We start from the raw sequence: 26441 nt of genomic DNA on the forward strand, positions 1-26441 counted from the left end.
CTGTGGCCCAATACCTCACACTGCTGTCCCCCTTTTCTAAAAACACAGCCTGCAGGCACGTCTCACACACATATGTGTACATTCACATGCACACACACAGATATACACGCAAGTATGTATACACTCCGATCTTGACCTCCTCTTTCTCAGCGATGCTCTACTCCACTCCTCTCCTCTCTTTTTTCCTTTCTCTGTTTGCTGCCTCAGGCTTCACCAAACCCTCTTCTCTGTCCCTCTATTATCTCTTTAACTATCTCTATATCTCCATGAGATTAATGTAGGTAAATTCATGACTCATGAAGTATTCATTTGCATGTTAATTCAAGTGCTGGGGACGTTGGGTTAGATCTTAACTCTCAGCCCGTGCCAGATTTATTACCTTTTTTCTTCTTCGTGTGTAACATGATGCTCTCTATGATTAAAACGTGTCTAAAATGAAATTCCTAGATCACCATTAATACAAGACGCTAACATTAGGAGCACACCTGAATAAGCCACATTTCACTCACAGATTTGTACTCATGTATGACTGAACAAATAAATGAAGACAATCTAGACTTGGAGTGTGCTGGTATTTCTATATGCTTATTTTGCTAATATTAACAATTGCAATGATCAAACGGGACATTGGAGGACGCCTCACTGTGTCCCTGGAGTGTCTTGTATGACAGAGAGACTCCAGACACTACAGGAGTGGGGGTGTCAGTGGAAAACATTAGGGAGCTGTATGACGGAGCGGGCACTTTGCCAGGAGAGGGATACAGCAAACCAGATGGTAGGGGTCTGATTTTGGACATGGAGCTGCAGAGAGTCCCTGATGAGAAAGGTTGATGTTTAGTGAATGTGAGAAGAGCCTTTAAGTCTCCCTGAGCATGTTGTGGCTGAAATGTTGTCTGTCTGGCATCACGCTGAGACGCTTGGATTCATGTTTGGGAAAGAGCCAAAGTGTTGATTTTGTGGTTACAGACAAGTGTCTGCACTTTTTTCTTGAGCCGGGAAGCTACAAACAAACACCGAAAATGTCTACTGATCAACTGGGACAGAATCACCGGTTACCTAGCAACAGTAGTGCAACAGGAATGGGATTATAAGAGCAGGATGGGACCCTGTCCCAAAAGCAATTAAGCACTGAGCGACGGGCTCCATCTTTAACTGGGAGGAAAGAAAGGCAGCAGAATACTTGGACTCAAACTGGATTTAAGAAAACATTGCTTCCAATATTGACACATCCCAGGAAAGACTGTTTGTAACTGTCAGTTAGTCAGTTGATCAGTTAGTCAGTTGGTCAGTTGATCAGTTAGTCAGTTAGTCAGTTGGTCAGTTGATCAGTTGGTCAGTTGATCAGTTGGTCAGTTGGTCAGTTAGTCAGTTGGTCAGTTGGTCAGTTAGTCAGTTGGTCAGGTCAGTTAGTCAGTTGATCAGTTAGTCAGTTGGTCAGGTCAGTTGGTCAGTTGGTCAGATCAGTTAGTCAGTTGGTCAGGTCAGTTAATCAGTTGGTCAGGTCAGTTAGTCAGTTGATCAGTTGGTCAGTTGGTCAGTTGATCAGTTAGTCAGTTGGTCAGTTGATCAGTTAGTCAGTTGGTCAGTTAGTTAGTTAGTCAGTTGGTCAGTTTGTCAGTTAGTCAGTTAGTCAGTTGGTCAGTTGGCCAGGTCAGTTAGTCAGTTGGTCAGTTGGTCAGGTCAGTTAGTCAGTTGATCAGTTAGTCAGTTGGTCAGGTCAGTTGGTCAGTTGGTCAGGTCAGTTAGTCAGTTGGTCAGTTGATCAGTTAGTCAGTTGGTCAGGTCAGTTAGTCAGTTAATCAGTTGGTCAGTTGATCAGTTATCAGTTAGTCAGTTGGTCAGTTGGTCAGGTCAGTTAGTCAGTTGGTCAGGTCAGTTGGTCAGTTGATCAGTTGATCAGTTAGTAAGTTTGTCAGTTAGTCAGTTGATCAGTTGGTCAGTTGGTCAGTTGGTCAGTTAGTTAGTCAGTTGGTCAGTTGGTCAGTTGGTCAGTTGGTCAGTTGGTCAGTTAGTTAGTCAGTTGGTCGGTCCATCTGTTTGGTCCAGACTGAAATATCTCAACAACTATCAGATTGATCACCATGAAATTCTATAAAGACATTCATAATCCCCAGATGATGAAACATATGCCATATTTTCCTTGCATGAGACGGCACAGCTCTGCTCAACTCGACTTGCTCCTTTTTGGTTTTCGTTTGTCGATAGGACCTGATACTTCTTCTGGTACCTGAGATGAGAAGCTGAGCCAATACTAGAAGGTGAGTTAAAACCCTTCAGACCACTGATTGGTCCGAGAGCCAACATGCTAAACTAAGATAGTTAACAATGTAAATATCATCCGCTCATTATCAGCTTCCATGGTTAACGGTGTTTGCATGCTGCTGTGCTTACTCTAAGTACAGCCTCACAGAGCTGCTACACTCTGGTCTGGTTTCTCTCATTTTGAGGTGCTAATTTGTACCGAGTTGTCTCCTAATGCTAGCTAACTTCAAATTTGTGTCCTATATGACAACACTGACCCATATTTCTCGTATATTACAAAGGAAGAAGTATGATTGAGCTAATGGTTACCTGCTTCTCAAAAAGACAGACAGCCAAGTCTTATATATCCTGATGACTGTAGCACTCCAGAGACACACCCCACCTGTCTTCACTGACATCAACGATAGCTTGTGCTCCATAGCCTTTGCTCAGTGATTTGTGATTCTGTGGTGTTAGTTATGTTGATCCTTGGTTTTAGAGAAGTGGCAGTATACCGCATACAGTCTGAGTCACCAGTGCCAAACCCGACTCAGCACAGCTTTACTTGCAGCTTCAGTGTTAAGTAGCAGGTTGTTTTGCAATGTAAATGTAAAAGCTGGTGATTAAATTAACCCAGCAAGAAGCACAGAGCTGAAAAGCCCTGAAGGATAGAGGAAGGAGGAAGGAGGGAGAAAAATGGAGGGGAATGTAAAATGAGGACATTTACAGTTTGGTCCATAGCCTATACTGTACATACTGTATACTGCACAATAAATGTTACTACAGCAATTATGATTTTTTCCCCCTCCGTTTTATTTGATCACTGTTTACGTCTGGTTACAGCTTTCGTCTGTGTTATCTCTCCTCTCTTTCTCCTTTACTCTCGTTGCCAGTCAGTTAACCAGCAAAATGAATGTGATGAATATGTAACAGCAGCTGTTGTTGTTTATAACATTAAGTCCCCAAAACCTGAATCAACTTAAGAGATCTCTCATCTGCTTCCCTGTCCTCCAGCTCCAAAACATCCTGCTTTCCTCTTCCTTTCACCCTTCACTCCTCTGCACACTTCTTTCTCCAAATTGCTATCTTCTTTTTTTTTTCTACCTTAATATATTCTCCTTTCAATTCAAAGCATCTTCTTCCTCTTCTACGCTCCTCACACATACATACATTTACACAGCATCTTACTTGTATGGGATGTGCTTGCTCCCGTTGACCAGGGCCAGGATCACGTTGCCGAGGGCAGATAGAGAAAGGCACAGCGGGGCCGAGCTGGGTGAGGAGTTCTCTTTGCTTTTCCCACCTCCTCCTCCTCCTCCTCCTCCTCCTCCTCCTCCTCCTCCTCCTCCACCTTCTCCTCCTACTCCTCCAAGTACTTTGACATCACAGCTGCCCAGGTCTAGCAGGTGGAGGCGACTGCGACCCCCTGACACTAGCAAAGTGAGAAAACGTGTCAAACATGGAGGAGGTGAAGACAGAGGATGGTGAGGTGCACGGATATAAGAGAGTGGGGGAAATGAAAAGGAATACAACAGAGGTTTTCAAAGTGGGAGGCGGGCCTCCCTAGGGGGGCTCCAAATATTACATTAGTTCAAAGAAGATCACATGGAGTTGCCTAAATGTGTGTGATTTGGTTAAAAGAGTTCACCTATACAGTAGTTTCAACCAGTACCAATCAGAAACTATAAAATGCCTGAGGACAGACCTGTTCTACTGTATCTGGTGGAGTCTGAAGTTATGTCTAACAGCAATATTAAGCTATCTTGGCTCAATTATTGAGTGTCTATAGGATCAAATAACATAATCATGACCCCGAAGCATTCAAGAATTGATCGAAGCTATGCAAGTAAACTAGCTTTTTCCAAGATTTGCCTGAGGGTAGGCTCATAGTCTCAGACTTTGAAAACCCCCGGAATAGAATAAAACCAAACCACCATTATATTTAAAAAGTCTTTCAGTTTTGGATTTATGTAGTAAAAGTTCAATTTCCTTCAAAAAAGTCCTGATGAGCTTTTAACATTTTTGAGGGAAGATGTTAAACAAGTGAAGTATACCATCAACAGATTGATAGTTTATAGTACAGACCAGTTAGAGTATGCAAACTATTGAATGTACATCTCAATAGAGACATAAATAATTATACAATTTTCTAAATGAATCGTAAAAATCATAATTATGTGAACCAAACATAGCTGAAGACAAGTTGATAATGTCTTTCTCTAACATCCTCATTTCGCATGTGATTATACACACACACACACACACACAAGCACACGCACACACACACACGCACACTTATTTCGCACACACACACACACACACACACACACACACACACACACACACACACACACACACACACACACACACACACACGGTGATGATTAGCATTGATATTTTTGTCCCACATCTATTACAGTCTCTCTTTCTCATACAAACAAAGAAACTCAAACTACCCCTGCACTATTACCCAGTAATGTGTGATATGACTGAATTATATTATATTGAATTATTCTAAACAAAGAATCTCCATCGGGATCATACAGTCTGTGCAGGTGTTTGCTGATGCTTACGGTCCCTCTTTAACTATAGTGACTATAGGCGAATGCATTGATCTGTCTATCACTGTTGTGTACACTCACTCCTTGTTTTGTCTTCCATGTGGTGAAGGAAATATTTCAATAGTAAACAGCATGCTTGCAGCTGCTTTTATTCTTATGATTACCAGGTGTCGGACTCACAGCAGGCGTCGTGTGATAATGACAGTAGTAATAGTGTTGTTTCTGCAGCAGTAGAAGTAGCTCTTTGTTTGTTGATCAGTATCAATGTTGATAGTTCCATAGGAGAAACAGTACTTACTCCCTCCTTTGCCTGTCTTTTCCATGCGATACTGGTATATGTGTAATGTAAACAGCATGTGTGAGTTCCTGTGTTCTTCTTCGGTGGTATTGGGGCCGTTGGCTACTGTGGCGAGCTGCTATGGCTGCATCTAGAAACCAGGCTGCCTTCTCTGGGGTCGGAGCACGCAGTTCAGACTGGTTCTGGAGCTGGGAAATGTGTGGGAGGAGAAAGAAATGTGTGAATATAAAGAAGGACCAAGAGCCAGAGAAGAAGGAAGGTACCATGTAATCTTAGCTGAGGCTCAGTTTACCTAACAAGTAGTGTCCAAACACTGATAATATTGTGTACTATGAGGATTCTGCATGATTGGCATGTTCAAATAAAGCATTTTCTAATGTAAATGACACAGAGAGAGAGAGAGAGTGAGCAGACGAGAGAGAGAGAGAGGAGGAGAAGAGAGACAGACAGAGAGACGAGAGAGAGTGAGAGTGAGAGAGAGAGAAGAGAGAGTGAGAGATAGAGAGAGAGAGAGTGGAGACAGACAGAGAGGAACAGAGAGAGGAGTAGAGAGAGAGATCTTCTAGATAGAGAGAGCCTCCTCGAACAGATCGACATAGAGATGATTGATTCTAGGAGATAGGATAGACTCTCAGAGAGTCATGATATAGTGAGAGAGAGGAGAGAGTGAGTAGAGAGGAGATAGAAGAGTGTTCATAGAGAAGGATATGTGAGAAGAGTTACGAATCCGAGAAGTCTCCTGTAGCTCGTTCGAGAGTCCCTGCTCTCCGCCCCTCTAGCGTCGATGTGGTGGCGGACTGCGGGGGTGGAGGTACTGCAGGATATCATTACTGATGAGATTATGTCAGATTAGTTCAGGATTACACTGATGTTCTTGTATCAAACCCTATAATCCTGTAAACATAAAACTGCAGCCACACACCAGTAGCTCCCTCTGTCACTTGTTTTTGCCGCTCTTCTACATACACACAATATCTGTATGCAGTTACTACTTTAAAATGAACGACGATGATAACACTAATTATAATGGTGATTGTTGTTGCCTGAATCACGCTCATCAAAGTGGATTATTAAGCATTGAATAAATTAAACAAGTGTCAGTTTAAGCAAAATCCATTTGACAAAAAGATATATACATTTTTTTGTTCATGTCATTAAGTCTTAGCAAAGCAAAGCTATTTCTGTGTTTTAAGAGATGCTTGGTTTATTTTTGGAAGAAAAGGGACTTTAATAGCACATTAAAGCTTTCATATTGTATGTGCTGCCCCAAGGTGAGTGCGAGCATAAGCAAGCCTGCACATCCTACAGCTAACTGCCTGAGGCTAAAAACAAAACAAATGTAAAGCATATTGATACAAGGCCAGAGGCTGTACATACAAACAGGATTTAATATCAGCAGTCACATTACATAAACAAATACTACCGACAGCTGCAGTGTGTGTGTGTGTGTGTGTGTCTGTGTGTCTGTGTGTGTCCTTACCTGCATGCCACAGATGGGGTCCTCAAACAGATAGACTCCAGGTGACTGTCCATCCTGTAAGCTTCCTGTAGCGACTTCGGACAGCAAATCCTTAAGGTTCTCCTCTTTTCCCCAAACCTACACACACATACACACACACACACACACACACACACACACACACACACACACACACACACACACACACACACACACACAAATTGTTGAGTAATAGTAGTCACCACATTTTCAGACAGAACCCTTCCCCAAATTGATCTTGTCAGACCAATTTTAAAGGGAGACTTCAGCCTTTATTAAAACCTTATCAGAAAGAACGTATTACTTGTGTTGACAAGTCAATAGCAAATCTTACAGTTATAGGCAATACTGCCAGCACTACAGCTACTGCCACTACCACTTAGTAAAGAGACTCTTTCACCTCCTTTCCTAAATGTCTGTATCAGTAATGCTACCTGTGAAACTCTGCAAGGAATGTTTCAAATTGAGGTCTCGCCAGTAACACTGACCTCGACTGCAGAGACGCGGACAGAGAAGCGTGCTCCTGTTTTCTCCTTCCTCTCATTGATCAGCTTAAACAACCAGGAGATGGCACAGGGGATTATACCCAGAGTCTGAAGAGCGTCATCACGGCCAATCATGGTGTAGGATTTACCTGGAAGAGACCGACAGAAAGACAAAATAGGCAAACAGAAAAAAAGGGATTTATCAAAAAGAACATCTTCCAGAAAGAATAGCAGGGGGGAAAGTGCTGAATAGAAGTGTGTGTGTGTGTGTGGGTGTGTGTGTGTGTGTGTGTGTGTGTGTGTGTGTGTGTGTGTGTGTGTGTGTGTGTGTGCGCGAAATAAGTGTGTTTGAGTGCCTGCACATGCATGTGCACTCCAGATCTCTGTCCCTGTGGGCCACAAGATGACAGGAGCCACACACACACACACACACCTGCTTTGACTGCCAGAAGTAGCAGATCAAACACACACTTAAACAAAGCCATATGTCACACTTAACAATCACACTGACATGAACATTTACACAAAAACAGAGGACATCAAAAGCCTGACTCGTGTGATGCAGGGTAGAGAGATGTGTTCAGATTTGTTCAGAGATAGCGTGGAGAGGTGGTTGTCAGCTACACTGCAATTTTACATTGTTCCCCCTCCATGTTTCCAGGGGCGTCAAGACTTACTGTCAAAACAAAGATGCATTTCATGATTTGTCTCAAAAGATTTAGAAAAACGAGTAATAGTGAACATGCTCAACAAAAATGGTCAGAACTGGTTTATACGCTGTGAAAATAAACCTCTTGTGGTTCTTAAAGGCACAGTGCTGAGACTCTTCTAGATTAAACCTCAAAATACTGTTAAAGAAATAAAGAATACATTAAAATATGTAATCAGCTGTACCAAAGTAACTTATTTAAAGCAACATGGTTCATTTACTTGGATTTGACTGATTTTTGTGCGTGCACACAAACACATGTGCACGCACTCTTTAGCTTTCTTTCTATGACCCCCTGAACTGTCAGGTAACAAGGCCATTTTGCACAACACACACTCACACACTCACACAAACTTACACACTCACACAAACTTACACACTCACACACTCACACAAACTTACACATACATACATCTGGTTGCCGTTCCAAGCCAGCTGTCTTCGGGCCGATTTATGGCCTTTACCCTTCTAAGTGAAAGAATAGGGTTTGTTTAATGGTGCAGGTGTCACTGTGTGTGTGTGTGTGTGTGTGTGTGTGTGTGTGTGTGTGTGTGTGTGTGTGTGTGTGTGTGTGTGTGTGTGTGTGTGTGTGTGTGTGCGCGTGCGTGCGTGCGTGCGTGCGTGCGTGTCCATGTATGTGCAGTTGATGTATATCCCTGGTAATTGGTCTCATGAAACAGAGCGGCTCATGCTGTCAGATAGAAAGTGAGCAGGGTGAAGAAAGAGTGAGAGAAGAAGACACAGACATGAGCTTAGACACATACACACACTCATCATTACTAAAAGATGATCCATCCTAAGCTAATAATCCAATAACTGATACCACCATCAGACATGACTCAAAGCGGATTCAATTACATTCCTGAAGATCATCCATTTATTTCAGTATCTCCCTATTCAATGAAAACCTGGTTACTCTTTGTGAAAGGGTGCATGTGTGTGTACATGAGGAGACTTGAGTGTTTCTGAGTACTCATGTCTACAGCCAAGGGGCCACAGGGCCAAAGATAAATGCTCCTTCTGTGACTTTAATTAGGAAAAAGGTAATGCCGTGATGCAGCCTCATTTAGATCCATGGCCTTAGGTGAGCTATATCCAGAAGAATTGTCTCATTTGCAGCTACTGCAGCAGTCGTTTAAAACGAAACCAGCGACGTTAGAGCCGCTCCACAGCATTAATATAACAGTAAAATTGATTGAAAGAGCAAACTCTCTTTGATGGATCATATAAAATCACTTGCAGTGTTAAAGCCAGAACATTTCGCCTATCATTCAACACATTCAAATACAATACGACTGTTTCGGGGCATATTGGTTCCAGTCACAGTATTATACACTATGAATCTTCATCGTCGTCATTTACACGAGTCAATATTTGAAGGCTGAATAAAAACATGTAAACATGGTGAGAGATACAGAACATTAATCTAGACCGGCTGTGTGATGTGTACACCGTGCTGGGTTAGTGTCTTGGGAGCGCCTGTGGTGATTATATGTGCATCTGGTTGTTTGATCTGTCCTTCATGGGCCTTCTGAGGGAGAAGTGGGCAGGGAAACACAAATCCTGATTTAGTACAACTTAGGTCTTATTATTTTTATATGTGGCCATCTTTCTTATTCCTAGTTAAACTTTGACTTAACATGGCCACCGTTGTGTGCAGTCATATTTTCCCTATACATTGAGGGCTTGTTACCGATATTACGAGTGTGTTTTATGCCTTTTTATTAGAGCCCCCAGGAACAGTGAGGATTTTGACGAATGGCTGCATTATGTTGTATCACGTGACACTTCACTTTACTTTATTTTCACCTCCTAGTTAAATGGGCTAGAATACAAAACACTTTATTTGGAGGTCAAACTGTTATTTAAACTTTAATTAATCTGTGTACACTGCTAGCTTTTATTTGTACAACCTGTCTGATTGTTTCTTGCCCTAATGGATTCATTGTAGCCACGTTGCCATGTTCCCATTCTCAGCAATAACTCTGAGTTATCGTGACACATAAATAAGACCCAAGTTTCATTTCACATATCAGCGCCTACGTTCATCAAATACATTTTTATTTTTTTGTAAAATAGTAAGCATGTAATAATTAGTTTATGCTACAGTTATGAACTGAGACTGTCTGCTTCATATAGCAGCAGGAGCAGCAGAGTCGAGAAAAAAGTTTCCCGACAAGACAATGGCTGAGTATTTGGCGTCAAAGCGAGAAGCAAAAGCCCCTATTTGGCAATACTTTGGATTGAAAATGCTCTACAGATATTGAGCGTCATAGATGAATATCTTCTCTTGTAAAATGTTCAGTGTAAAGTATATTAACTGGTGGGAAAATGTCCTCACCCTGACATCCCTGCTAACTACTAAAATACTAATTCATAACACATTTATAAATGACTTTACTTTCCCAACAGATTTGACAGGGGATAAAGTCCCCGCAGCACAACAAGGAAACACACTTTGCATGTTGGTTTTTACAAAGAAATGCATTACAGTTTGTTCCATGGCTCAGCCATTAACACAGAAGTGTTTCCTGCTGAACTGCAGCATTTAAATTCTCTGCTTTCGTCCTCTGCCAGCAGTTCAAGGGGACTTAGAAACTCCAACATGCTGTATGAAGATCACAAGCCAAGAAGGGTAATGCTGCTTGCATGTTCAGGGATAAACACAACAGGGGCTGACCGAGAGTTGAAGAACAGCTCTGTCTTTGTGTGTGTGGTGGGTCTTTGTGCCAGTGTGTGTGTGTGTGTGTGTGGGTTCAGTCATGTTACAGTGTGCAGTAAGGGGTTCTGACCCTTTTTAAGACAGCTTCAGAAGGATTAGAGAGACAGAAAAGAAGACAGAAACACAGGCTGAGCAGACTGAGAATGCTTTCAGCTTCAGCAGACTCTAATCCTTCTCTTTCTCTCTCCGATAGATGAGAGCCAGTGAGACAGCCGAGTGAAAGACTGACACACTGACGGTCAGACACACACACACACACACACACACACTGAAGATGACTCATGAGTCACACACGCTCTGATTTTGCAGTCTGAGTGCATATGTGTGAGCGTTACCCAGCTTGGAGTGTCCAAAGCAGAAGACGCAGCCATCTGCTCCATTCACCACCGACTGAATCACCTCGGCAACTGTTCCTGCGCACACCTCCGCCTAGCAACAGGCAGATAGAGAGAGATGAAGAAAGAGGGTCAAGAAAAGCAGAGATGCTTGAACGTATAAACACACTCGGCTCATTAGAGCAGTGTTAGAAGGATATCTTCGTGGGAGCTACAGAGGGGCTTTACATTTGATTCTAGAAATTGATTAAAAAACAAGTAGGTGATGGGTGTTTTCCTCATCAGTGTCGTTAATGCTGCTTCGAGGCGTAACACTAAATCATCAGAATGGGACGAATGGGAAAGCATACAAGTCACTTCTAACACAAATCACATCCAAGTCCTATTTGTTTTCTAAACTCACAATCTTTTCTCTTACCTGTGAAGCATCAGGAGGGAACGCTGCATCAAAGGTGAACATCTTTGGAGGGACCTGATTGGCTCCCGCCTTTTTCTGTGTGGCAGCGCTTTGTGTCTGATTGGCTGAGGGGTCCATGATGGTGATTTGTTTCTTCCTGGGATCCACCTTAAGGAAGGAACTAGACTCAGCTGCGTCCGATTGAGACACTGGACACACACGCACCATCACTTTCACCTGAGGGTAAGACGGAAAACACATATTCAGATACAAGTGAAATAACGGTGAGTATGATGGAACAAAGGCGGCTGCTACTTTATCCCCATCAAAGTTTGACATAAAATCCTGTCCTGAAATTAAAAGGACTGGTTGCTTTTGTCATTTTTCTTCACAATGAAATGATTTCTGCTCTGATTATTTACAAACCAGTGAAATAAGACTGTAATCAATAGACACTAAACATTCATAAATGCAAAAAGTGCTAAAGTTATTGTACTAAGTCAGTGCTTAAAGCAAATTCTTTTAAACTTTGGTGATGCCTTCTCAGTTCATAAAATATAACTCATCTATCGATGTGTTCAGTGCTGTGTTACGGTCCTGTCCATGAAGCTTTGGTTTCTTTGTCACTTCAGCCACTTATGAATCTCACGCACTTACGCTTTCAGGGCACTGAGAAGATGTGTTGTTGCTCGAAGGCATCAGAACTAATCTGCGCTTGAGCCTCGACAAAGAGTCACAGCATTCATTTCTTTGTTCTTTTAAGACTTACATAGATATTTAATGTATATGCTCTCTTGTTAACTTATTCCCCCTCTTCTCCCGTCCCATCCTTTACATGTACCTGTCACTCTTTCGTTATCTCTTTCTCCCTCTATCCTAAATCCCTTTTCCCTCTCCTCTCTCCTCCTGACTACCTTCAGCTCGCTGCCACATATCAAAAGCCTGAAGTGCAGGAATCCTGTTTTAGCTTTCTCTCCTCATCCCGCTCTTCCTTTCCTCCCACTCATGTCATAAACTGTTAGCAGCCACAATTTACCGCCTGACAGCTGCTCTTGTTTTCTTTGATATCAGGGGAAGCAAAACGCTGCGTCATCAAAATCTGAGTGAGAACCAGAACATTTTACCATATAAACAACCCTTCGCCGTGTAAGTCAAGTTGTTTTAAAGTTTGAGGTACTTTCTAGCAGTTTATTATGGCTCTCTTGATCCTCCTCTGGCTAATCTGGGTGAATTAGTCTTTGTCTCTCTTACTCTTTTGATCTCTCACTGCCTATACTGCTCTTTGATTCAGTCCGTCTGTCTTCTCTCCAAGTTTTGTCACTAAATCTTTCTTCTTGCTACAGTACATGCTACATGATTATCCAGGAGATTTACCTCAGATTCACCCTTCTGACAATTGGGAGCGAGGCTCGGTGAAAGCAGATGAATGGTGCAGAATGTCAGATGCAATGAGAGCTTTATGGATTCAGTCTTACCACACCAGTCTCAGAGACTGATCTGAGCCGCCCTGATCATCAAATATATTTCAAACACCGGTGGTACTTTTGCCAAATTGCCCTCAGATTCCAACAGAAACTGAATCATTTTGCTTCACTGAATGTCAGCGTGGGTAGTTTTTGTTGGATGCTGTCTCCGATACTAATTAACCCCGAGAGAGGTTACTGATAATGCAAATTTTACTCCTCACTATGACAGAGGGGTGCTTTTTCTAGATCCCGAAGACAAACTGGAACAGGGAGAACGCAGCTTCCCCGGTCGATAGTGCATGCACTGAGGATTTTATTACTACAATTGACTAAATTTACCTTAAACACTCAAAATCCTCAATCCTCAAAAATGGTGGCAGATTTTCCATTTAATTTCCGTTTGCAACTACTAACACATTTCTTAGTAACGCATAAATCCTTCAAATAGTACAGATCATAAAGTCTCTGGGGTTTTTTCTACACGTTTTAAATACAAAAGATGTGTGCGTTTAGAGGATTTGGAGTCAAAGGCGCCTTCGACAGCCGAGCTGAGTAACGAAAGTAAAGTAACGAGTAATGTAACTAATTAACCAAATGTAATTACTTTCTCAATGAGTAACATGTAATAAGTAATTGATTACAGTTTTCAAGTAACTTGCCCACTACTGCTCCTTTCTAACATAGACAATCAGTTACCTTTTATTCCACATTTGCCTCCAGATCTTCAGATCTTCAGATAATGTCATGAAGAGTTTTTTAGTCCTTGAAAACTTCCTGAATTTTTGGCACTTGATGCTCTAAGTTCCTGGGACTATTTATATATATATATATATATATATATATATATATTTATATTCTAGGGCAGCTACTATTGCATTACATAAAGATTCCTCACATCCAGCTATTGCTGAGCAGTGCACTGACCACACCAAATACAAATGTAAAAACCTTGAGTTTGCTTGCGATCTAACATGAACGATTACCAGCCTGTGAAATCCGAATCAGTGGAAGTTTACGGTATATTGGCTGCAGCTTGGAATGCTGAGTGCACAGAACATGTAGATCATTTGGGACAAGGCAGTTTAAGGCTTGATGGATGCAAAGAGCTGAATCTCCCATAAACAGCAAATCAGCTGACGGTATACAATACACAGGCTGACAGTTAGAAGATATTCAATTTCTCATTCTTACATTCTTGACGTCGTTGTTGACAGAAAGTGAATGAACGTGTCATTAGTTTGGACTCCTGCGACACTGCAGGATCAAGTTTGGTCTTTAAACCTCAAAAAAACCCAAATGTGGACCACATCCTTTAAACGCTCTAAACTATGAATGAGGATTCAGCATCTGTGTGTACCCTGCCTCTCAGTGCAGGATGGGATACTCTAGAACAGGGGTTTCAAACATGCGGGTCCACAGGGGTCTAATCCGGCCTGCGGGATGACTTTGCAAAGTGTAAAAATGAGTTGTTTTGATCATAAAGTAAAATACTGTTCTTAAATTTCCCTCGGGATCTATCTATCTAGATACCTGTGGTGAAATGTTTTGTGCCTTTGTAGATACACTGTGGTCTGTAACTTGTTATGCACACGTGTAAATGATAAACTGAGGCTTAATATGGTTGAAATTGCACCTTTTCTCTTAAGAAATTTCTGGTTGTTCATAATGATTTGTAAAAATACATTTTCAGAATGTACTTAAACTAAAACGAAGGGGAACGTTTGGAGTTGTCGTTATTTATAGGTTTTTATGCTGTGATTTTACTGGTCTGGCCCACTTGAGATCAAATTGGCCTTTATGTGGCCCCTGGACTAAAATGAGTTTGACACCTCTGCTCTAGAAGATGAAAGTGGATGATAGATGGATGGATAAATAGTCCTGACATGTATCATAGATTGGAAAACACATGATACTCTCACTTATACTATATCGCTACTTACTAAATGTTTCCTAATAGTGCACTGTGACACATTAAAATAAATAAATACATTTCTTATTTTCTTAACTAGGAAGGATTTTGTCGACAGGGCTCAGAGGTGCAGGGCAGATAAAAAGAGACTACTGTGTTTATGTGGCTCCTAAGAGGAGAGAGAGGAGGAGAGATCTTTTGTCTTTTTGTGCTTGTTAGCACAGATGAATCATCGTCTGAAGTGTGATTCTACACTGCACTTCCAGTTAAACACCACCATGGGATTACGAATCGCACAGTAATCCCAAAACACTCCAAACCACCCCACTGCACTCTGATATAGAGCCTTCACAGAATAAATGGAAGACTGTTAGTGAGTTACACTATACCACCCTCATTAGCTGTTAAAAGGGATGTGATCATAAATAAAAATAGGAAAGTGACAAGAAAGAAGACTTATGAGAAAGATCTTTAATTCTTTGGATCATATAGTGTCTATCTAATGCTGGGAAACCTACAGCACAGTGTATTCATGATTGAGCTTGACTTTATTTCTCAAGTTAATTGGATTATTAATTAATTAACCTCCACCGCATTACTGTGCTGCTACATAACATCGATAACATAAAGCAATTTTCTACAAAAGAGATTTAAATAAAAAGTGGTGCAAATGATTTGTTATAAATTATTTAATGGCCCTGGAGCAAAAAGACAAAGGCAACCAGAACAAGGTCATGTTCCACTAACAAACTCACCTAGAATGATAAGTGTTTTGTGAAAAATAAAAGCATAAACGCCTGCTGGTAACTAATATAATGCTGTGTGTGTAAGCACAAAGCAAATAACCTTCTAAGAGCTCTTACTGTGTTGCTGTTTATATGTACAATTGACACACGCACGCACACACACACACACACACACACACACACACACACACACACACCTAATACAGCACACACACACACACACACACACACACACACACCTAATACAGCACACACACACACACACACACACACACCTAATACAGCACACACAAACGCACACACACACACACACACACACACACACACACACACACACACACACACACACACACACACACACATAATACAGCACATTAACAGACACACACACACACACACACACACCTAATACAGCACACACACACACACACACACACACACACATAATACAGCACATTAACAGACACACACACACACACACACACACACACACACACACACACACACATAATACAGCACATTAACAGGCTTTCCTTCGGTTGCATCATTAAATGACCATAGGCCATTTAGGGGGGGTGGTTCAATAAAATGTGTGAGTGTGTGTGTATGAGAGAGTGTTTCTCAGATGAAGGTACGTGTGTGTAAATTTAAAAGTGAGTCCATAGATGAGTGTGCAGGATGAACTGAGATACCATCTGAATACAATAAACATGTAACCTTGGTGACCTGGTAAACCTCGGATACTAAGGCTTAATATCAGGTCAAAAGTTCAATAGCACTTCAGACACACACACACACACTTGAATTCAGTGCTATGCCCTTTCCTGACCCCAATAAATGAGCTCTTCACATCAGTAAGAGCCTGGGGGGAAGGATTTTACCGTTGCACACTTTACAAGGCGTAACTCATAAAGTCTTCCCCCCCTGAGAGCCCATTTCCTCCTTGTGTCTAAGAGTGTGAAAGGTGAGAGGGTTGCATGTGTGTGTGTGCGTGTGCGTGTGCATGTGCGTGTGTGTGTGGCTCCTGTCATATTGTAGCCCACAGGGACAGATCTGGAGGCTCCGTGTGTACATGCATGTTCAGGCAACACACGTGTGTGTGTGTGTGTGTGTGTGTGTGTGTGTGTGTGTGTGTGTGTGTGTGTGTGTGTGTGTGTGTGTGTGTGTGTGTGTGTGTGTGTGTGTGTGTGTGTGTGTGTGCGTGTGTGTGTGTGTGCGAGGTGTAAATAGGGCCATAATGTGGTTCCATATCCACTTAAAAATATATTGAGGGTATATGTGAAATGGCATTCGAGGGGCCATTAACCTCCATTTTCCTTTCTTGAAACTATCAACGCTCTGTAGTGATGACCAACCAAACAACATCAGGGAAACTGATGCATCAGCACAATTATGCCACCGTTAATAATGTCTTGTTTTGGCTTTGAAAAATTGCCTACGGTCTCTGAAAACAAAACAACTTTGGATTGTGACGCTCACACTGGAAGTTTAAACGTGAGTCCAGCTCTCTGGTCTGCATGTGTGATCAAACCCACAATATTCTCAAAGGATCCTTGGCCTAGTTCTACCGGTGAATCAATACCTTTGACAAAGTGCTGCAGCCATTATGACATGCAAGCACATATCTTCAAGAAGAACATAACACTAATGGACTCTTTGCTCTTTTAATGAAAAAGAAGGAAGAGAGGGAAAAATGGTTAGTGGTGTTTGTTTCAGAGAAGAGAAATGAAGGACAAAAGGTCACTAATACTAGTAGAGCCCCTCTTGACCCTGATATCTTCATCCCTTTCTTGTTCTCTCTGCCCTATGCTCTCTCTGCCTCCCACAACACCTACAGTATATACCTTTCCCTTCGTCCGTCTCGCTTTATGTTTATAAAACATCATATTGCTCGATAGCACTCATGTCCACCCACTCCATTCCCACTGCTCTCTCCATTGTCTGTTTGTCTCATCTCCCACCTCTCCCGTCTCCCTTCCCTTCAGAACAAATGACAAGACAAATCACAGCCTCTTCCGAATTCGTTCTATACTTTCCTCTCTCTGCTCTCACACGTCATGCGTCAGTGAATACTGATGCAAGGTGGTGAGCTGCAGAAACAAAGACCCAAGAAAGAAATAGGAATAAGGAACAGACGCTAGAGAAGTGGGTGATTCTTTGACTGTTCCCCCAAACCTCCAGGAGAACAAATTATACCTGTGTTCTCATGTAATGTGTGTCTAAGCATGTATAATTAATGTTCAACATACTAAAGTGTGGGTTGTGTCTGTTTTAAACTGCAATACCACTGTGTCTGACATAAGTGTGCTGGAACAGCTTGAGGGTTCATTACCATGCTAAAGGGTACATGCTGCGACAGATGTTGAGGGAAGGAGTCGTGTTTTCTTCCCTGAGAAGCTGACCTGACCTGTAACACGCTCTCTTTGATAGAGAGCTTCCTGTTCTTCCATTTTACTCACCACACTCAGACACAATGAAGTCTTTGAGCCAATTTAAGTAAAGGAATTCAGCTAAACAGCAACAAACAAGCCTGAGCTGAGAGAAGATTGCTCGATAGTCCCTCACTGCAGTGCTTCATTACTATTGGCTGTAAAATCAATAAGAGGCTGAGACTGAGCTCTAATTGGTTCCCAAAGACTGCAGGAACACACATTCATGCAAACGCTTGTACATAGAGATAGATACAAATACCATATGGGAATAGCAAGTTTCTGCTTTGGATCAATTCTAATTTGAACTAATTTATTCATTCCAGCTCAGCTCACAGTATTGTCAGTTGGAAATACTGCAGAGATCTTACAACAATGGTGAATTAATAAAGCCAGAAACATATCACAGGACAGTCCAAGTGAAGTGTGTATTCACTCACAGGAATAAATGTTCAACAAAATGTCCCTTGCATATTTACATAACATTATCGAAGCCCTCACTCTCACGTTCTTATATTGTCAATTCCATAAAAAGACCAAAGCCTAATAAAGCTTATTTCTCTCTTCCATAGACCTCCATTGTTGTCCAACATAAAAACATATCCAGTAAATAAGCCACACTGGGTCACGTGATCTTTTGTTATAAAGAACATGGGCACTGTAGTTTATTTTGAGTCAATCCCCGATACATCCCTCTTGATAAATATATAAATATTCGCACAAAATGTGTGTTAATCCGCAGCTGAAAATAGTTCCCGACAAACGCACTATTTACTCCTGTTTCAGTAGCTAGAAACTACAGAGCCTGGCTGTACATAGAGACGTGGAATATCTGAGAGCCACAGACGGGGAAGGAAAGTCAGAGAGTGTTGAGAGAGAGGGACTAACACATTATTGATCTGATTTGTTGACAGTAAGAAAATCCCAAAGCTAAGATTTGACCCACACCAGACATTGCTTTTCTTTTTATTTATTTATTGTATTTTACATTGTGTTCCCCACGCCTGAAACCAAACCTACTGTACGCCCTTGAAGTCAATTATTGTGACAAGCGGCAGAAGGATTTCTTGCTATAAATTGATCAGTCAAGAGTAAAACGATTGAAGAAAGTTATTACGTTATTATGTGTCCATCGTCTAATTCAAGTCACGTCCATCTTTCATACGGCTGTGAATCACAAATGAATCTCAGAAGGCTTTAAAATGTGAACATGAGCAACATATGCAGTAAAGTAAAATGGCCACGCAAACGCAGAGATTACAGTAGGAAAGACTGCGATGTGTGTGTGTGTGTGTGTGTGCGTGTGTGTGTGTGCGTGTGTGTCATGCTACCTGCCAATACTGACAACATTAATATTTCAGCTACAAGGTGGAACAAAGTGGCTACTGGATTCCCATAACAGACTCACTCACTCATTTAGATACGGACACCAAGATAGGCATGAAGACAAACAAATGCCCGTAGAAAATGCACTTGCACATGTTCACTCATGGCACAGAAGCGCACAGCTTGTGGCCTGAGAGGGATCGTAGCTGCTATTAAAAATTGATTAGCTGTCATGGTATCATTTTCCCCCAAGGTCAAGTCACAATCTGTGACTGTGCATGTGTGTGTGTGTGTGTGTGCGTGTGTGTGTGTGTGTGTGTGTGTGTGTGTGCAAAATGTTGGCTGCAGAGATGAAAGAGATGAGAAAAAAAACTCCCACAGTGCTTCATTGTCATTCAGATGTGGAGAAGAGCGGAGAGGGTGGGGATGAAGGGGGTGGGAAGGTAAATGATGAGACTTATCCATACGCTAGATAAGAGAGATACGGTGGAGATGTGTTACAGAGGGAAGAGAGAGCTCCCCATTCATAGCATTTTTAATAATATTTCTCATCCTATCTCGAGATCAGGTATGATACCGAACTGTGGATGAAGTGCAGCAGACAGCTTAAAGAAGAATATGTAAGCAACCGAACTGTGACATGGCTCACGCCTTAGTGATCCAGCCTGGAACAAGACTTACTGCAGCCGCTGTGAGGCTGTACTCAGCAGACATGTCCACCAGCTTAATGGTTCACATGCTGATGTTTATCAGGTTCAATGTTTACTATGATCACCATTATTTAAGGTAGATAATGTTACCAAGCTAGGGTGCAGCAGGTAATATTGATCTATGCCTATAGTCACCTTTTGGAGGTATTGGATTTGCACTGTTGATGAATTAAGGGATCACTAAAGTTGCTACAAATAATCCTGAGGGGAGCATGAATGTCTGTACAAAATTCCAGGACAATCCATCCAATAGTTGCTGAGATACTGGATTTAACATTCAGTCTGGTCCAAAGTGGTAAACTGACTGACTGACATTGAGCCTGACAGAATATGTTGTAAAGTTAAATTACAGTCGGTGCATGCAATTTGTGCGGGGAGAAATAATTATAACTTCATCATTTAGCAATCATACAAGCATTAGTCTATCTCAACTGCTGCTAAATTACACAAGATGCATAAAAAGCAATCAGAAAATGTTTGTCTTAATTACAGATTTTTCAATCGCTTGACACCTTCAGTATTTTTCATATCTTTGTTTTTCATCTGACAGCATTAAAAAATGTGTCATTTGCAATTCTGCTGCATTCTTGTGTAACTCTGCAGTTGATTTTCTAAGTGATAAAACATATACAGCCTAATTTCCTCGAGCAGTCAGGGGTCTGAATGGAAGGCTCCCAGCTGGCTGATTTGATTAAAGTGAAACGGAGCTTACCAACAACACATGTAGAGAAGCACGGTGGATAGAAATAACAGAGGGGAGTTTGAGATACAGACGCCAGTCAGAGAGGTCCACTGAGAAAACCTATTTAATTTGACATACCTATACGGAACAAGGCTGAACTCTGTCTGTCTGTCTCTCTCTCTCACACACACACACACACACACACACACACACACACACACACACATACACACACACACACACACAGCAGTACATCTGACCTGTGCAGGTTGATTTCCCCTGGCTTTAAATGTGATGTCTCAATCTGTTTTCTGCCATATTAACATTGGGGAGAACACTAACCCCCCCCATCACACTCGCGGAAAAGCCCATGTATTCTGCAGAATGTATCGTACACACTTCCACCAGGGGCTTTGCCGCTTCCTTGACATCTTTCATTGTACACTATAATCCTATAAATTTGTGAGCATGCAAGCCTGTGTGCATGTGTGTGTGGTGAGTGGGACTGTGTGCAAATGCCATTTCCAGCAGGGAGCCGACCCCCACTGCAGGTGACATTTTTACTGGAGAAATGTCACCACAGCCATTTTCTTCCCATATGTTTGTATGTGTGTGTGTGTGTGTGTGTGTGTGTGTGTGTGTGTGTGTGTGTGTGTGTGTGTGTGTGTGAGTGTGTGAGAGTGAGTCTTGGCAAGCTTCAATTGATTTCACAGAAAGGCTTGTTATTTTCCAAATACCAGAATATTTTCCTGCCTGGGTACCATGTCCTGTCCTTCTTTTATTCACAATTTCTTTCCAAACCGGAGCGATGACGGCTCATCAGCTAACACATGAGAAACACCGGTTAAACAGAGAATTAAAAAAATAGCATTCAAAATTGAAAAGTTAAAGCCAGGAGACTATAAGGTTAGCTTAGCATACCGATTGCAATCAGGGGAAAACAGCTAGCCTGGCTCTATCCAAGGGTAACACAATCCCAAAACACACATAGGGTTATGTGTCATATCTTGTTTGTTCAATCCGTACAAAAACAGAAGAGTAAAAACAAGTTGCTGTTTCATGGGGCTTATATTCCAGACTATTTCTTGGCTGGGAGTCAGGCTAGCTGTTTACCCACCTAAACTAAGCTAACAGTGGCTGTAGCTTCAGATATGAGAGTTGTATCCATCTTCTCATCTAACGCATGTACATAAACGTAAAGCTCCTCTTTTAACAATGAAATAAAGACATTCATTGCTTCTCCTTTCCTCACAGTTAATTCAGGATGGGTCGGCTGCAGGCAAGGCAACAGGAAGACAAAGTTGATACTTAGCTAGAACGACTGGACACCTTAATCAAAAGTCCATCATAAAACAGATCACACCAGAATGATTACTGTGAGACGTCCTCATGACTGTGGAAAGGGGGGAGTCTGACAGTTGTAATTAAACAGTAGTAGCAGCAGGCATTTGTACACAGCACAGTGGGCCAGACTAGCTAATCACTGCCAACACAAGATCACAGAGGATCATAGCGGGATGAAACAGAAGCCAGAATGAGAGACAGACAGATTGTGTGAAGAAGGTTTGTGTGTGTGTGATTTATAATGAAGACTGTATATATGGGGTTTTAGTGTAGGGGTGTATACTGTCAGGAAATTTGGCTGCTGTGCGTGTGTGTGCTTGTAAATATATGAGTGTGAATCTGTCTCCCTGACAGCTGAGGGGACATCTGTCACCTCCATATGGAGAGAAATGGAGACTAAAAAAAAGACAATTCAAATATTAAAACATGAACTTAATATGATTGAGGGATTTATAGACTAGAAATAGAAAATGTTTCTCTGGTAAAAGCATTTATAGTCACGTTTATGAACCTCATGAGTGCTTTATCTTTGCAACTTTTAACAATACATGTTACTGTTAATTAAATGTTATAAAATGACTGATTTGGAATATTTGTTGTTATCTGAAATATGTTTAAAGATACAAGGTTCAAGGTTAATTGTGTTGTCATTGTGCAACACAGGGTTGCTCCTGCAGTTACCAGAAGGGTACATGGAAATATTGTGGTGTAGTGTTTTATAACAATTTGATTAGAACATGTATATACTGTATGTATCCATATATTGAGTCAGCTGCACTTTCTAGTGTTTAAATAGTAAGAAGTAGTAGAGAAGTCTAAAACATGAGTTAAAAAATGTATATACAGTTTAATAGTTAACTAAAAGTAATGGATAAGTGGTTGAAATAGATAAAAGTCTACCTTCTGCCACTAGTAGTTCAAACGCGACCAAATGAATCTCGGTTGGGAACCACTGGGTCAGAGCACATGCCACATAATTGCAGCTCCCCTGGGTTGTTTCAAGACTTTGTTGCATGTCATGCCCCTGTCTCTCCCTTTTTTCTGTCCGCATCTTCACTATCAACTGTTCAACATCGTCACACATGCATGCAAATACATACAGACAGATAGACAGACTCGAATATGCACAACTAGAGTGATGCACTCTCACATGCTCACACCTATGTGGACACAAAAACACAACAGGACATGTTCAGGGTCCCTTTCCCTCTCTGTGTACTGTAATGGACATGGCTGTTTGATGTCTGTTTGATTTTGTCCTCTATAGTCATTCTTTTTCTAGTATGGAGGACACACACACACACACACACACACACAGAATCAGTGAGCCTCTCACTCAAACTGTGGAGGAGGGGGGCACTAAAAACTCATTACATGGACGATCAATATTGCACACACTTGAGAAGCATAAAGCCTCCCACATCCACAAAACACACACACACGTTTCATCAACCATTGGCAACGGTGACAGATGACTTTTGTCAGCCTGAGATGTGTTACCGTGGTAACCATTAGGCTGCATTCCGGTATGGTACAGCAGGATTGACACACGCACACCACACACACACACACACACACACACACACACACACACACACACACACACACACACTCACACACCAGTACATAGCTTTAGATAAACTGGCCCAAGGTCATGATAAAATACTACAGATCAATATGATGATACGCAGAAATACAAGAAATATTAACTTTATTTAACAAGGTCGACTTTAAGGTATTTTTCTTTACCTTTCCAAGCCCAGGGGTATCTTTGATTTTGTTGGCTGCACGGAGAAGGCAGGGCGGAGCCGGTGGAGGAGCCATCAAAAGGGCGGAGCTAAAATTGGTGGGGAACAGAGGAGGGTCACATGACGGTGATGATGTCGTCACTGGGGCCGTGACTGCGACGGTCTTCTGCTTCTTCTTCTTGGACGCTAAGTTCAACTTTTGTGCAGCTCTGAGAGAGAAAGAGGAGAGGAGAAAAGCAAGTCCATCAATCAAATATGTTAAAACTATCAACTTTATCGCTGTAAAAACTAAATAGTATAAATAGAGAAATGTAAAAGGAGATGAGGAAGGACGAGCGGGATGGTGCACACATGGAGCTGTAATTACATCCTTATAGTTTGCCACAGTACAACCCTGGCAAATATGCTAATTGTAGAATAGAACTCGATCACACACTCTTCAACACACAGATGCACACACACACACACACACACACACACACACACACACACACACACACACACACACACACACACACACACACACACACTGCTGTTTACATATGTAGCAACATCTGGATGGGGAGTGGTTCATTTGCTGTCTTGCTGCTCAATTCCCTGCAGCATTCAGCTCTAAAGGAGCCACCAGAAATATTTATATATACTCCATATACTCTGCACTCGGATTCTCCTTATTCGCTCTCTCCTTTTAACTTCAACTTCTAAATCTCACTTCTTTCTCCTCCTGTTCTCCTCGCTCTCTCATTTTTTACTTCAACATCACAGGTTCTTCCCGTCTGCCTCTCTCAGCACAACGGTACTTCACACCATCTTTTTCTCTCCTCGCTTTTCTAACTCTTTCTTTCTTCCCCAACAGAAACAACACATCTCCACAGAACAGACTGAACTTCTGCTTTAAACCTACACGAAAGGGAATTTATAGTAAAGGTGGAAAGAAACTAAGTAAATCCACTCAAGTACTGTACTTGCATAAATATTGCACGATTTACTCCACTGCATTTATCTGTCATAGTCGCTTTTTTACATATAGGTTTATAAAATAATCCGACAACCACTGGACCAATGGACTAAAGCTAACTGTATATAAAGTAGTTCAAACTAGCTCCACTTTCAACATCTACAACAAATGCTGTGTATGTGTTGATGCATCACGAGTACTTTTCATTTTGATACTTTAAGTACATTTTGTTGATAGATAAATAAAAGATCTTCTTCCACCTCTGCCAAGCACAACACATCTCTCACACTTTGTCAAGACTCTCGGGGTCAAATTAAGCTTGGCCGCATGCATGTGTTCCTCATGATGTGCTTAATTATGTTAGAATTGATCACCATTTGTGACTATTAATCTCTCTGTCAAAGAAACAACCAGGCAACAGAGCCTGTGTGCAAAGGTCTAGTGTAGACCGAGTAGTTAATCATATATAATAAGATGTATAGTTAATAATACATTGTTTTCATTTTGATCAAAGCATCAATGTAATAACTCACACTGGCTGTGCAGAAAGACGAAGAAAGGTTAAGTGCGAGTGATCTTGGGGAACCCAGCGACAGTAAATCTGCAGGCCGTGATTAACGTAACGTGATTTATTGTCATTAGTAAAAGAATATTCGCATGTGTCGCTGTATCTCCTTTCTGCAATTTATGAAGCCACGATTAAAATAAGCAGATTTACGGACAGACTGAGATACACACAGCAGCAGTATTAACGATATGATGAAATAAAATACCTCTAAAACGGCTCTGGCAGGGATTTCTGCTCTGTTCTGTTTAATCTATCCTCACATATATTTCTATGATTATAAAGAGAGAGAGAGAGAGAAGACCTTGCGGCCTGACACACTCTCTGTCAAAGAGCCATATTCTCACACCATTGGCTTTCAATTAACTGCAGCAGGTTACAGAATTGAGAAGGAGGAGGGGGGGGGGGGAGTGAGAGCAATAGAAGAGAGGGAGGGGACAGTGCAAGAGGAGTGAGGCGACAGTGCAAGAGGAGGGAGGGGGAGAAGAGAGAAGTGGATTCAGTGACCCAGGGAACGACGAAGCGTTTCACCATTTGACTAACTCTCCCGGGAGATTTGTGTGTGAATATGAATGTGTAGGTGTGTGTGTGTGTGTGTGTGTGTGGTGTGTGTGTGTGTGTGTGTGTGTGGTGTGTGTGTGTGTGTGTGTGTGTGTGTGTGTGTGTGTGAGTGCATACTGTATGAAACAAAGCTCCACAATGAGACCACTAATTGGTTTCTCATTGTGTGCGAGCTACGCTTCCATAAATATTGCAGTGAATGTGATCAAAAGCAATTAAGGATTTTCTTATTGTATCACTTGATTGCTCAAAACCTACCCATGTAGCATGAAGATGCGTGTGCAGTAGATTATAAAAAAATCTATTAAGCAGTAATGGTATTAGTCAAAATTGTGGCTTCATTTTCATCGTAAAATGGCTCGAGAGGATCCTGTTTAAGAAAGATGAGCTTGAATAAAATATTTCTGTGCAACAATGGAAACCACAGGCTGCTGCGACTGCTGCAGTGCTGATGCTTGTAGGATGAGACATGACTATGATGGATTCATGCACGTTTGCTCTGCTGCCCGAGTTCCCACTTGGTGCCTGGGCCAAACATGTATTAGACTTTTTGTGATTGTTTTTTTAATACATCCTTTAAACCCATCAGCCACATCAATTTCGTTATGTTGTGTTTGTGTACTACTAACCTCTTATTATGTTCTCTCCCCCTGACTGGTGTAATCTATGGCACAAGTCAAGCATGGTAGACACACACACACACACACACACACCACACACACACAACACACACACACACCACACACACACA

The 26441-nt window shown here is 41.7% G+C and overlaps 1 protein-coding gene across 1 annotated transcript in view; it reads right to left on the reverse strand.

The window, feature by feature from the left end:
• The window catches only part of kif26ba (kinesin family member 26Ba), a 116688-nt gene that overhangs the window by 15320 nt on the left and 74927 nt on the right, over positions 1-26441 (reverse strand). Inside the window, 9 exon segments of the mRNA XM_029426042.1 lie at positions 3430-3507; positions 3583-3673; positions 5101-5194; positions 5196-5288; positions 6581-6697; positions 7087-7232; positions 10850-10943; positions 11268-11483; positions 23608-23894. Coding sequence (XP_029281902.1) covers positions 3430-3507; positions 3583-3673; positions 5101-5194; positions 5196-5288; positions 6581-6697; positions 7087-7232; positions 10850-10943; positions 11268-11483; positions 23608-23894 — 1216 coding nt within the window.

The sequence above is a fragment of the Cottoperca gobio genome, chromosome 3 (genome assembly GCF_900634415.1).
Source record: "Cottoperca gobio chromosome 3, fCotGob3.1, whole genome shotgun sequence".
NCBI lineage: Eukaryota > Metazoa > Chordata > Actinopteri > Perciformes > Bovichtidae > Cottoperca > Cottoperca gobio.